This window comes from Herpailurus yagouaroundi, unplaced genomic scaffold, assembly GCF_014898765.1.
Source record: "Herpailurus yagouaroundi ecotype Mexico unplaced genomic scaffold, PumYag 77, whole genome shotgun sequence".
In the NCBI taxonomy this organism is placed as follows: Eukaryota; Metazoa; Chordata; class Mammalia; order Carnivora; family Felidae; genus Herpailurus; species Herpailurus yagouaroundi.
Window position 1 is genome coordinate 35,667,705 of NW_024412388.1, and position 14,931 is coordinate 35,682,635.

Here is a 14,931-nt window from a genome sequence, read left to right on the forward strand (position 1 = left end):
GGATACAAAATCAATGTACAGAAATCAGTTGCATTCTTATACACTAATAATGAAGCAACAGAAAGACAAAAAAACTGATCCCATTCACAATTGCATCAAGAAGCATAAAATACCTAGGGATAAATCTAACCAAAGATGTGCAAGATCTGTATGCTGAAAACTATAGAAAGCTTATGAAGGTAATTGAAGAAGATATAAAGAAATGTAAAACATTCCCTGCTCATGGATTGGAAGAATAAATATTGTCAAATGTCAATACTACCCAAAGCTATCTACACATTCAATGCAATCCCAATCAAAATGGCACCAGCATTCTTCTCGAAACTAGAATAAGCAATTCTAAAATTCATATGGAAACACAAAAGACCCCGAATAGCCAAAGTAATTTTGAAGAAGACCATAGCAGGAGGCATCACAATCCCAGACTTTAGCCTCTACTACAAAGCTGTCATCATCAAGACAGCATGGTATTGGCACAAAAACAGACACATAGACCAATGGAATAGAATAGAAACCCCAGAACTAGACCCACAAACGTATGGCCAACTCATCTTTGACAAAGCAGGAAAGAATATCCAGTGGAAAAAAGACAGTCTCTATAACAAATGGTGCTGGGAGAACTGGACAGCAACATGCAGAAGGGTGAAACTAGACCACTTTCTTACACCATTCACAAAAATAAACTCAAAATGGATAAAGGACCTGAATGTGAGACAGGAAACCATCAAAACACTAGAGGAGAAAGCAGTAAAAGACCTCTCTGACCTCAGCCGTAGCAATTTCTTACTTGACACATCCCCAAAGGCAAGCAAAAATGAACTAGTGGGACCTCATGATGATAAAAAGCTTCTGCATAGCAAAGGAAACAATCAACAAAACTAAAAGGCAACCAATGGAATGGGAAAAGATATTTGCAAATGACATATCGGACAAAGGGCTAGTGTCCAAAATCTATAAAGAGCTCACCAAACTCCACACCCGAGAAACAAATAATCCAGTGAAGAAATGGGCAGAAAACATGAATAGACACTTCTCTAAAGAAGACATCCGGATGGCCAACAGGCACATGAAAAGATGCTCAACGTTGCTCCTCATCAGGGAAATACAAATCAAAACCACACTCAGATAGCACTTCATGCCAGTCAGAGTGGCCAAAATGAACAAATCAGGAGACTATAGATGCTGGAGAGGATGTGGAGAAACGGGAACCCTCTTGCACTGTTGGTGGGAATGCAAATTGGTGCAGCCGCTCTGGAAAGCAGTGTGGAGGTTCCTCAGAAAATTAAAAATAGACCTACCCTATGACCCAGCAATAGCACTGCTAGGAATTTACCCAAGGGATACAGGAGTATTGATGCATAGGGCCACTTGTACCCCATTGTTTATAGCAGCATTCTCAACAATAGCCAAATTGTGGAAAAAGCCTAAATGTCCATCAACTGATGAACGTATAAAGAAATTGTGGTTTATATACACAAAGGAGTACTACGTGGTAATGAGAAAGAATGAAATATGGCTCTTTGTAGCAATGTGGATGGAACTGGAGAGTGTTATGCTAAGTGAAATAAGCCATCCAGAGAAAGACAGATACCATATGTTTTCACTCTTATGTGGATCCTGAGAAACTTACAGAAACCCATGGAGGAGGGGAAGGAAAAAAAAAAGAGGTTAGAGTGGGAGAGAGAGCCAAAGCATAAGAGACTTAAAAACTGAGAACAAACTGAGGGTTGATGGGGGGTGGGAGGGAGGAGAGGGTGGGTGATGGGCATTGAGGAGGGCACCTTTTGGGATGAGCACTGGGTGTTGTATGGAAACCAATTTGACAATAAATTTCATATATTGAAAACAAAAAAGAAAACATGAAAAGAAAACTGAGAACAAACAGGGTTGATGGGGGGTGGGAGGGAGGGGAGGGTGATGGGCATTGAAGAGGGCATATTTTAGGATGAGCACTGGGTGTTGTATGGAAACTAATTTGACAATAAATTTCATATATTAAAAATAAATAAATACATAAATATTTAAAAAATTTTTAAAAAGAAAACAAGTACATTGTAAATTTTAAAAATAATATAAAGGTAAGGTATTATTATTCTTGTAATAAGATAATAATGTATTAAACTTGCAAACCCAGATATTAAAAATATTCTACTGTCAAAAAAATAAAATAATAAAATAAAATAAAATAAAATAAAATAACCCCTTAAAAAAATACGTAGTGTACAGACTATAGAGAACTGCTGGGATAGGACTAGGATAACGCAAAGCCTTGAGAGTTACTATCAGTAAAATTTCAACTAGAACTTCAGAAGGGTTTGTTTATTTGATAGGAAATAAAGGAAGGTAAACTATGTAAATGTTTACTGATCTACAAGGAACCCAGGAGATTCGAAGCAGAGCTGCCAAAATGAGTGGCTGCAGCAAAAAAGGGAGTGAGTCAATATTTGAGGCATCTAGGTAAAACTACTACAAGGAGTTGGTGTGACTGTTGAAGGAATGAAAGTCATCTGGGAAAGCATGAATCGGCAAAAGGCCCTAAGGAGGATTTTCCAAGACATTTTCATTTACTCAATCAATATTAAATGAGAGCCTACTATGTGCCAGGATCTGTGCCAAATGCCAGATATATGGTGATAAACAAAGTAGATATATAGTGCCTATGCTTGTGGAGTTGACAGACTGGTTGGGGAAAGGGACATTAAACAAATAATTACACATGTACATATTTGTGTGAGAAGAAAGACAGGTTAAAGAAGTTTTCCCTGAGAAAGTGACATTTAAGTGAACACCTGAGGAAATGAATTAGGAGTTGCCTAACAAAGAGTGGAGGAAATACTGTATTTTTTGCTCAAAAAAGCATAAAGTCATAAATTATTGTGATAATCAAGTACATTTATACTAAGGGAGAGAGGATAGGAAGAGGATTCCAAGAAGAGGGAAAATCACATGAAAACCTAAGCAAAAGCCAGACCAGGCAAGGTTTTGTAGGCCATATGAAATGTAGACTTTATCCATGACAAAATCTATAGTTATAGAAAAGTTATTTTGTGTGGAGAATGGAATAGAAGGGAACAATAGTGAATATGGAAAGATAAGTTTGAATACTATGGTAGCAATCAAGGTGGGAGATTATAGGAGTTTTGACTTAGGGTTATGGCAATATCAATAGAGAGAAGTGGAAAAGGATGAAATATACTTTGGAGGTAAAATTAACAGGTCTTGCAATGGAATGCACAAGGATTGTAAGTAAAAAGTATTAGGGATGACTAGAAGATTTCTATCAAAATCCAGTGGCTAGATGGTGGTGCTATTTGGTATCTGAGTAAGTCTGGGGAGGAAGATAAACTCATGTTTGGATATGTTGATTTGGGGATGTCTCCATTGTATGGAGACACGTATAGTCAGTTGGATATAGAAGTGATCTGTGAGCCATAGTACATAGATGACATTTAAAGTCAAGGATGTAGCTGAGATTGCCTATAGAGATCATGTAGAATAAGAATAGGAGAAAACTTGGGGCACCTGGGTGGCTCAGTCAGGTTGGGTGTCCAACTTTGTCTCAGGTCATGATCTCATGGTTCGTGGGTTCGAGCCCCATGTCGGGCTCTGTGCTGACAGCTTGGAGCCTGGAGGCCTGCTTCGGATTCTGTGTCTCCCTCTCTCTCTGCCCCTCCCCTGCTAGCACTCTGTCTCTCTCTCTCAAAAAAATTAATAAACATTAAAAAATATTAAAAATATATATAAAAAGAAGAGGAGAAAACTTAAGATTAATCTGTATGAAATGTCAAAATTAAGGGTCAGAGAATACAGGAGGGTAGAGCATGTAGGAATGAGTGAACAAGAACACAGATAGTCTTAATTAGATAAACTAGGCCTGGAGTTCATAAGCAGCCTCTCCAGCTGTCTCTCACTAACTTCTAGGCAATATCTTTTTTAAAAATCCTTTGGTTAAAAAAACAAGATAAAAACGTCTCTACATATGTTCATGTTAGGGGCGCCTGGGTGGCTCAGTCGGTTGAGCGGCCGACTTAGGCTCAGGTCACGATCTCACGGTCTGTGAGTTCGAGCCCTGCGTCGGGCTCTATGCTGACAGCTCGGAGCCTGGAGCCTGTTTCCGATTCTGTGTCTCCCTCTCTCTGCCCCTCCCCCGTTCATGCTCTGTCTCTCTCTGTCTCAAAAATAAATAAACGTTAAAAAAAAAAAAACAAACCCAAAACATATGTTCATGTTAGTCTTGAGTACGAAACTAATTGACCTCAGTAGTGGTAAAGTAAACCCAGTCAGTGTAAATGTTATAGTGTGAAATTTTCCACAGGACTGTACGAGAAATGGTAACAAATGAAGATAAAATAGAAAGCATGTCTTTTATAAATAATTATGAAACAAACCATCATGTGGATTAAGGCTCCAAGTTAGCACTTAGGCTTCAACAATGAGACCTGTCCTGAGGGAACTATTAAGTCTGTGGAACCAATTTTTCTTTCATTCTTAAACATCCTTTTTAAAATTATAAAAATAATACATGCTTTTATATAAAATATACTATTCATAAAGAAAATAAAATACACATATGGCCACCAGCCATAGATTACTATTATTAATATTATGGTGTATTTCCTTCCAGTCTTTTTGTCCTATACACATATGTGTGTGTGTAGACATGTGCATATACACACACTGCTTTTTAAATTAAATTAATATTTTATTTTTGTAAATGTTTAGTTTTGAGAGAGAAAGAGTGTGAGCACAGGAAGGGCAGAGAGAAAGTGGGACAGAGGATCCAAAGCGGCTCTGTTTTGACAGCAGTGAGCCCAATGTGGGGTTCAAACTCACAAACTGTGAGATCATGACGTGAACTGAAGTTGGACACTCAACCAACTGAGCCATTCAGGTGCTCTGGACTAAATCAGTATTTTATTTTATTAAAAAATTTTTAATGCTTATTTATTTTTGAGAGAGAGAGAGAGAGAGAGAGAGAGAGAGAGAGAGAGAAAGTGGGGGAGGGGCAGAGAGGGAGGGAGACAGAATCTGAAGCAGGCTCCAGGCTCTGAGCTGTCAGCACACAGCCTGATGTGAGATCATGACCTGAGCTGAAGTCAGACGCTTAACTGACTGAGTCCCCCAGGTGCCCCTTAAATTAGTATTTTAAAATTAAAATATAAATTATTAAAAGTGTACAAATCTTAAGCAAACAGCTTGTTGAATTATCACATAGCCATTATAACAGTGTAACTATCATTTAAGTCAAGAAATAGAATACTAACAGCATTCTAAAAGCCCCTTCACAAACATTATCTCCTTTCTTCTTCCCCCAAATTAACCACTATCCTAACTTCTAAACAGGGACTTGTTTTTGAACTTTATAAAAGTAGAATCATACAAGAGTTATTATTTTGTGTCTGGCTTCTTTCATTCAACATCATGTTTGTGAGATTTCCCCATACTTTGGGGCACAGCAATAGTGTTTAATTTATTTTCACTGATGTACAATATTCCACTATGTGAATGTATCAATTTATTTAGTCATTCTGTTGATGGACATTCAGATTGTTTCTATTTTAGGCTGTTACAAATTATGCTACTCATTTCCATTGAGTAGACATCTAGAAGAGTTTCTGGGTCACAGCATATGCATATGCTCAACTTTAGTTAGATGATGCTAAACAGTTCACAAAGTGCAACAATTTATACCTGCAATATATTAGTTCCTACCTACAATAGTTCCAGTTGCTCAGTATCTTCACCAATAGCTGCTAATGACAGTTTTTTTTTAACGTTTATTTATTTTTGAGACAGAGAGAGACAGAGCATGAACGGGGGAGGGGCAGAGAGAGAGGGAGACACAGAATCTGAAACAGGCTCCAGGCTTCGAGCGGTCAGCACAGAGCCCGACGCGGGGCTCGAACTCACGGACCGCGAGATCGTGACCTGAGCCTAAGTCGGACACTTAACCGACTGAGCCACCCAGGCGCCCCTGCTAATGACAGTTTTAAAACTTTAGCTATTCTAGTGGATAGGTAATGGTATCTCACTGTGGTTTTAATTTGCATTTCCATGATTACTAATTAAAGTAACTTTTAATATGTTTATTAAATATCTGGATATCCTTTTTGTCTAGTGCCTTTCTGTGTCTCTTGTCAATTTTACTATTTGTAAGAGTTTTTCTTATTATTAATGTTTATTTTTGAGAGAGAGAGAGAGCAAGCAGGGAGGGGCAGAGAGAGAGGGAGATGGAGGATTTGAAGCAGGCTCTGCACTGACAGCAGAGAGCCTGATTCAGGGCTTGATCTCACCAACTATGAGATGGTGACCTGAGCTGAAATCAGGAGTCGGACACTTAACTGACTAAGCCACCCAGGTGCCCTGGGGTTCTTTATGTAATTAGGATATAAGCTCTTTGTCAGTTATATATACTATAAATACCTTCTCCTATTACCTACCTTTTTAGTCTTTGAGTGGTACCTTTTGATAAAAAGAAGTTTAAAATTTTAATGTAGCCCAATTTTTAAATCTTTTCCTACTTAAGAAAAATTTTCCTACTCCAAGGACATGAAGATATTTTCTCATGTTATCTTCTATATACTTTATTGTTTTACCCTTCACATTTATATCTCCCATCTATCTGCAATTGATTTTTCTGTACGGCATGAGATAGGAATTGAGGGTTTTTTTCCTCCACATGAATATATCTAACTGATCCAGCTCCATTTGTTGAAAAGACTCTTCTTTTTCCACTGCTGAGCATTTTTTTAATGTTTATTTATTTATTTATATTGAGAGAGAGAGCATGAGTGAGGAAGAGGCAGAGAGAGAGAGAGAGAAAATCCCAAGCAGGCTCCACACTCAGCACGGAACCTGAGGTGGGGTTCAATCTCATAACTGAGATCATGCATGACCTGAGCTGAAATCAAGAGCTGGATGCTTAACCAACTGAGCCACCCAGGTGCCCCTCCACTGCTGAGCATATAGTTAAATCCTTTACTTTGGAAACTCACATGCTTTTGTTCTAGAAAATTTACTTATTTCATTGATGAATTCCTTACCTCTGTTTTCCATTTTTGGAAACCCTATTATTCAAACAATGGAATTTCTAGGACTTGTTTTCTTACTTTTTGACAATTATTTTTCTCCTGTTTTTCATCTTTTTGTCTTTTTGCTCTACTCTGTGGGAGCTTTCCTTACCTTTATTTTCCATCACTTAGTTTTAGAAGATTTTGCCATTATATTTGTAATTTCATTAGTTCTTTCTGTTCTGTGAACTCATTTCTACAGTATCCAGTTCTTATTTCATGGTTGCAATATCTTCTTTTACTCCAATGATAATATTATTAATACTTTTTCAAAGTTTTCTTCTCTCTGCATAGTTTCTATTTCCCCTAAATTGTCTTTCTACCTTTGTTAGCTTTGGTCTGTATCTTCCATGATATTCAACATTGTTGACTATTCACTTCTTGAAACAGTTCTATGCTGACTTTGATAATTACTAGCTTTTTCTCATTTCTCATTCTACTTTGCTAATTTCTATACTGACTCCTGCTTGCATCACCTGTATATGCATGGCTGTATTCATTTAATAAACCGTTATTATTTTCCAGGTACCATGCTAGGTGACAGAGACTCAGAAATTAATAAAACATGGTTCCTAACCCTACTCCTCAAGTCACCTTACTTTTCTCAATGTATCAAATCTCTCCTCATGGATAAGCAGCAACTGAAGCCCTGACCAAGATGCTGTATGCCAGAGAATCTTACGGTATGGAGTTACCAAATCAAATCACAGAGCATAGAGCAGTGGTAGATGTAGAAAGACAGTCTACCAAAGGGGACAAGGCAAAGTCTAGGTAAAACCACACATAGGGGCTTAAGAAAAAAAAAAAGGTTTTAAGGAGGTGAGGAGCACAGCAATGCCTGGATCCATTCTTGGGATTAAAAGCAGGCAGCTAGCAGTTTTAGAAATCTTATTCCTGCTTTTTAATTTTGTTTTGGTGAGGAGCAGAGTTTGGGAAAGAGGAGAGGGAAGATGTTCTAAGTGTTTCAAGATTTAGCAGGGAAGAGAAACAAGACTCCAAATATCCCTATGCTAATAACTCCAAAATTGTGAGTTTTGCCCACAGTTCTAGATCCATATATCCAACTGCCCAACAGAAATCTTTTCCTATAAGAGTGAAAACATATGGTATCTTATGTGGATCCTGAGAAACTTAACAGAAGTCCATGGGGAGGGGAAGAAAAAAAAAAAGGTTAGAGGGGGAGAGAGCCAAAGCATAAGAGACTCTTAAAAAACTGAGAACAAACTTAGGGTTGATGGGGGGTGGGAGGGAGGGGAGGGTGGGTGATGGGTATTGAGGAGGGCACCTTTTGGGATGAGCACTGGGTGTTGTATGGAAACCAATTTGACAATAAATTTCATATTAAAAAAATCTTTTCCTAAATGTTCTACAAGTATCTCAAACTTATATTGAATTCATTTTCCTCCTTTTCTTTTAAGTTTATTTATTTTGAGAGAGAGAGGGAAAGAGAGAGAGAGAGAGGAAGCATGAACAAGGGAGGGGCAGAGAGAGAGAATCCCAAGCAGGGCTCTGATAGCACAGAGCCTGATGCAGGGCTCAGCTGGTTGGATGCTTAACAGACTGAGCCACCCACACACCCCAAATTCATCTTCCTCCTAAATTCACCCCTCCTCTTATGTTTCCTCAGTGAATGACAACATTATCATCAAGTCCATCAACATCATCCTAGCTAGACATTCTGGAATTCAGTTTTGTCTCATCTTTCTTTTCTTCCTCTTCTTCACCCTCCCCACTCATCCTATACAGCAGATATTGAATCCAGTCCATGTTACCTCTAAGATATCTCCATTCTCTGTCCCCTGTTTCATTATCATTGCCAATATCAACATTGGTTAGTAGAGATAGATTAGGAAAGGCCTTGTGGAATACTAGGGAAGCTGGGAGTAGAAAGCTAGTATTAGTATGGAATAGACACAGGTACAGAAGTAGTAGTTCCTGGGGAAGGTTGAGGATCACACTCAAGTTCAGTATGGCAACCTAAGCCTAACTTCAGAAAATAAGATGGGCGGTGTAACAAAAGATAAAAATTGCTTTAGCACAGTGGTAAAGAGGGAAGAGGATGGTTTTGGTGACAGCAGTGGTAGGAACAAGACAGGTGCAATAAGGTCCTCAACCAAGATGGTCACATGAAGAAAAGGCAAGGGAGCTTGGAAATAGGCAAAAGTTCTGAGAAAGAGTCAATGGGAATAAAGCATGAAAACAGGCCACAACCTAGTCATAGGGGTACAGAGCAGTATTTCTCTTTGGTGCTACAGACCTTGGGATGAGGCAGAACTCAGGTTTCTAAGAGCTCTAGAGTTAAGGAGGCCAGAGAAGTAGAACAGCCTTACTATGTGGGATGAGAGATATTTGAAGCTACTCTTTAAGAGTATCACTTAGAGAGGGCTCAGTTATTATATATATACCACAGCTTTCTGTATAAAGCAATAGAAGATTATTTCTGCTAGTTAGCAAGAGTTCCTGGAAGCCTGTTGGTCTGACTACCCTTGTTTCTGAGGACTGGTGAGGTTGTGTACAGGACTTGATTAGTTCTATTCAACAACTGGGAGAGGCAGAACCTTTGGCACATGGATTACAATATCATACAGACCATCCACCTCGTCTCATTGCCTCTTTTACATTAGTACCAAAATTATCTGCTAAAAATAGATAGTATAGAGAAGCATAAAAACCTTGAGTTTTGAAGTCAAGTGTGTATGGGTTATAATTTCCTTATTTAAAAAATGCAAGTGGTTAAAACACCTATTTCACAGAGTAGTTTTGAAAGCTAAATGAATCAACATATGTGGAGTCCTTTGTATCATACCTGGAACATAGGATCTAACAAACAAAACGCCTTCTCAAAATTCTTCAGTGGTTTCCTGTGATAAAGTCTTTACAACCTGGCTTTATTATAAAAACAACTATTTGTTTCAAACTTAGCTGTCTTTTCTTTCTTCCCCTACACCCCTTTTCTTCCTTTTAGAGAGAGATGGAGAGAGCATGCAAGCATGGGAGATGGGCAGAGGGAGAGAGAGAATACCAAGCAGGCTCCATGCTCAGCACACAGCCTGACACGGGGCTTGATCCCACAACTCAGGGATCATTATCTGAGCTAATATCAAGAGTGGGACGCTCAATCAACTGAGCCACGCAGGTGCCCCAAACGTATCTGTCTTTTCTACTAGATTATAAGCTACTTGAAGGCAGGAATCATGTCTGTTTTATGCTCTCAACAATCAGCACTATTGCTTGCACAGAGCAGGTTCTCAATATATACTTGTTGAATGAGTAAGTGAGCACAATACTAAAAGATGCTCTTTAGAATGACCCTGATGCTATGTAGGATCCTAAAATGTTAAGAGAATTCTTATATATACCTAATTTCACTGAATGACACAAATTATTTTTTGCTTTCTCTCACTCCTGAATATTCCAGGCTCCTGGGGCAGGTATTATACGGACAAATAAAGTCCAAAAAACTAGATCACTACATAACTCTAACATTCTCTGTCCTTTTTTGCAAAGAGTTTTATAAGGCAGACAACTGGACTGCTTCAAAAAACTAAGAGTTGAATAGTTGATTTGATGGAATGAACTGATTTCAGGTTAAGTGATCACAATTGCAAAAATATTAACAAAAAATCCCAACCTCTAAACACGCAATAAAGCAACAAAGTAGATTTTTAGCAACAAAAATGTTGTATAATTACCATTCACTTGGTTGATTTCTGAGTTGGAGGATAGAATCTCATCTGCCAGTTTCTGCGCAGTAGGAAGAACTTCAGTGTGGTGTGCCGTGATTAAATATTGAATAAACTTCTGTAGCTGGTCCCTATTCATCTGGAAAAGGGTTTCTGAGATAGGAAGACGCAATTTGACTTGCTCTGGTTTACGGATCCTGTAGAGTGAGAGTGCCACCACATGAGCACAGTAGAATATATCTTTGTTCCCACAGCCACATGTCACTGAGGTGATTTTGCATCGGTCAAAACTGATTGCAACTTTGTAAGTCACTGCTGGTTCAGAAGTGGTAGCTGGCTCAGTTACTGTACCACTGAGATGGAAGCCTAAGGAAACAAAGAAAGTGCGTTTAGAGATTCTGCAATAAGAAACTTGGAAGATTTTCATTTTGCATTTCAATTAATCAATTCAGAAACTTTTTGCTAAGTATCTCCTGTATATGTGGTAGGCTCTGCCATAGCACAAAGGTCAATGAAACTCAGGTACAGCTCTAAAGGAACACAATATCTAGAAAAAGAATCCTTACCCTGGAGTCCACAAACCTCGTGAACTAATAATATGAAAACCTGTTTTGTATACATGTACATTTGCTGGGGGGGGGGGCCAGGAATAGTTCATAGCTTTCATCATAGTCTAAAAAGGTTAACAAGGAACCCCAAATAAGTTAAAAACCTCTAAGGTACACTGTAAACTCTTTGGGAGAAAAGACAAGGCTACAAATGAAATAAGTACAATCTAGATTAAGGCAAGTGCTATAAATCCAAGAGAAACCAAAGGAATGCCACAAGAAAGGACAGGAGAAAGAACAAGGAGAATACTGACATTTCTTCCTTAAAACATACAATTCCAAAATGGTGGCCATGTGGGATACCGAAAAGGTAAGAAACCTCATAAAATATGGAAAGCACAGCTTGGTGCAGTGAGACAATGCAGTGTTACACCTCGACTTACTAGCACATAGCACTAATAATTTTGTAACGTAGGGAAAATAATTCAGTCATTTAAACCAATTAATGAAATCTTAAGTGTCAGACTGCTAGGCCTCAGGATATTAACAAAAAAAGGAGAAGGATATCAAATATTTGTAAAGCACCTATCACGTAGCACAACTGTATCTGGTGTTTTTAATAATTATCACAACATTATGAGGTTGCTATTATTTTCCTTGTTTTATTTTTTATTTTATTTAAGTTTACTTATTTTGAGAGAGAGAGAGTGCACACACGAGTGGTTGAGGGGCAGAGAGAGGGAGAGAGAGAGAATCCCAAGCAGGCTCCACACTCAGCATAGAGCCCAAGACAAAGCTCTGTCCCACGAACTATAAGATCATGATCCAAGCCGAAATCAAGTGTCAGATGCTTAACCGACTGAGCTACCCAGACTCCCCTATTTTTCTTATTTTTAAAGTTGTGTAAACTGGGACTCAGAAAGGTTAAGTAATTTGCTTAAAACCTCTCAGGTAGTAAATGACAGACCTGAGTTTTGGAACCAGGTCTGAATGACTCCAAAGTTCATTTTCTTTCATTTATATTACACTACCTCTAAAACATGCCATGACAAAGTCCTTATCCTCAAAAATCACAGACAAATGAATAAATAAATGATTACAATATGATGTGTCAAATGGTATATCAGGGACAGGAGACTTTCCTGTCCTTGGAGACTTTCCTGCTTAACTGCACTGCACACTGTGAACAGGGAAGCAATTTTAAATAAACTTTTATCTGTTGGAGAATAGTTGACAAATAATAAAGATGTATATATAAGTTTCAGAGCTACCACTGTGACCCAGCAGAATTTAAAAATGCAGACAGAGGGGCGCATGGGTGGCGCAGTCGGTTAAGCGTCCGACTTCAGCCAGGTCACGATCTCGCGGTCCGTGAGTTCGAGCCCCGCGTCGGGCTCTGGGCTGATGGCTCAGAGCCTGGAGCCTGTTTCTGATTCTGTGTCTCCCTCTCTCTCTGCCCCTCCCCCGTTCATGCTCTGTCTCTCTCTGTCCCAAAAATAAATAAAACGTTGAAAAAAATTAAAAAAAAAAAAAAGAAAAATAAATAAAAATGCAGACAGAAAACTTTCCAAAGTTCAAGTTTCAGATAATCATGGTTAATTAAAATAAGACCCAAATTTAAAAACATACAATCTGGCAAAATTAACACTACTAAAAGGCACATTTATGTCCAATCCAAAGAAAGGTGCACACTACTAAAAAAGTTAAGATTAATTTCCAGAGCAAGAAAAATATCCAAGACTTATTTGCTAAAACTTTATTAGCTTCCAGGTATATTTTTAAAACTTCACAGAAATTTTTTCTCAGCTAAACTTAGCTTCAGATTTAAAAATATTTATTGTCATATTTTAAAGGCAAAGTAAACAAGTTACATCCAAATATGATTAAGTGTGGACAAAGACTGCCTTCACTTTATATTATTTATTTATTTTTATATAGTGATTCACAATTCCATATATCACCTAGTGCCCTGCCCATCACAAGTGAACACATTAATCCTCATCACATATTTACCCATCCTCCACCCCCCACTCCTCTGGTAACCAAGTTTGTTCTCCACAATTGAAAGTCTGTTTCTTGATTTGTCTCTACCTCTCTTTGACCCTCATTTGCCCTTTTGTTTCATTTCTTAAATTTCACATTTGAGTGAAATCATATGGTATTTGTGTTTCTCTGACTCATTTCACTTAGCATTATATTCTTTAGCTCTATCCATGTCATTGCAAATGGTAAGATTTCATTCTTTTTTATGGCTGAATAATATTCTTTTGTATGTATAACACAACTTCTTTATCCATTCATCTATTGACAAACACTTGGGCTGCTTTCATATCTTGGCTATTGTAAGAAATGCTGCTTTAACATAGGGGTGCATGTATCCCTTTGAATTAGTGTTTATGTATTCTTTGAGTAAATGCCCACTAGTGAGATTACTGGATCATAGGGTAGTTCTATTTTTAACCCTTTAAGAAACCTCCATACTGTTTTCCACAGTAGCTGCCCCAGTTTGCATTCCCACCAACAGCATACAATGTTGCTCTTTTTCCACATTGTCACCAACATCCGTTGTTTCTTGTTTTTGATTTTAGCCATTCTGACAGGTGTGAAGGGATATTTCATTGTAGTTTTGATTTGCATTTCTCTGATGATGAGTGATGTGGAGCATCTTTTCATGTGTCTGTTTGCCATCTGTCCTCTTTGGAGAAATGTCTGTTCATGTCTTCTGCCCATTTTTAAATTGGATTATTACCTTTTTGGGTGTTGAGTTTTACATGTTCTTTATATATTTTGGATGCTAACCCTTTATTGGATATATCATTTGCAAATATCTTTTCCCATTGCATAGGTTGTTTTTTGTTTTATTGTTTGCTTTGCAAAAGCTTTTTAATGCTTTTTAATGTTTATTTTTGAGAGAGAGAGAGAGTGAGCAGGGGAGGGGCAGAGAGAGAGGGAGACAGAATCTGAAGCAGGCTCCAGGCTCAGACCTTTCAGCACAGAGCCCAATGCAGGTTCAAACTCATGAACCATGAGATCATGACCTGAGCTGAAGCCGGACGCTTAACCAACTGAACCACCCAGGCACCCCAAAAGCTTTTTATTTTAATGTAGCCCCAATAGTCTATTTTTTATTTTGCTTCCCTTGCCTCAGGCAACATATCTAGAAAAGTATTGCTACTACCAATGTCAAAGAGATTACAACCTGTGTTCTTTTCAAGGATTTTTATGGTTTCAGGTCTCCCATTTGGTCCTTAACCCATTTTTATTTTATTTTTGTGTATGGTGTAAGAAAGTGGTCTAGTTTCATTCTTTTGCATGCTGCTGTCTGCTTTTCACTCTTTCCCACTGGATATTCTTTTCTGCTTTGTTGAAGATTAACTGATCATATACTTGTGGGTTTATTTCTGGGTTTTCTATTCTGTTCCATTAATCTATGCATCTGTTTGAAAGTTCCAGTACCCCACTGTTCTGATTACTGCAGCTTTGTAGTAGAATTTGAAGTCTGGAATTGTGATGCCTCCAGCTTCTTTTTCAAGGTTGCTTTGGCTATGGGGGTCTTCTGCGGTTCCACAGAAATTTTAGAATTTTTGCTCTAGTTCTGTGAAAAATGCTGTTGGTATTTTGTTTTTGTTT

At 38.1% G+C, this 14,931-nt stretch overlaps 1 protein-coding gene across 2 annotated transcripts in view; it reads right to left on the minus strand.

Moving 5' to 3' along the window:
* Positions 1 to 14,931, minus strand: part of ZSWIM5 (zinc finger SWIM-type containing 5) — a 255,667-nt gene that overhangs the window by 61,553 nt on the left and 179,183 nt on the right. For both annotated transcript variants that reach the window (XM_040470035.1, XM_040470034.1), the window contains exon 2: positions 10,763 to 11,119. In XM_040470035.1, the coding sequence (XP_040325969.1) occupies positions 10,763 to 11,119 (357 nt within the window). The remainder of the gene's footprint in view (positions 1 to 10,762; positions 11,120 to 14,931) is intronic.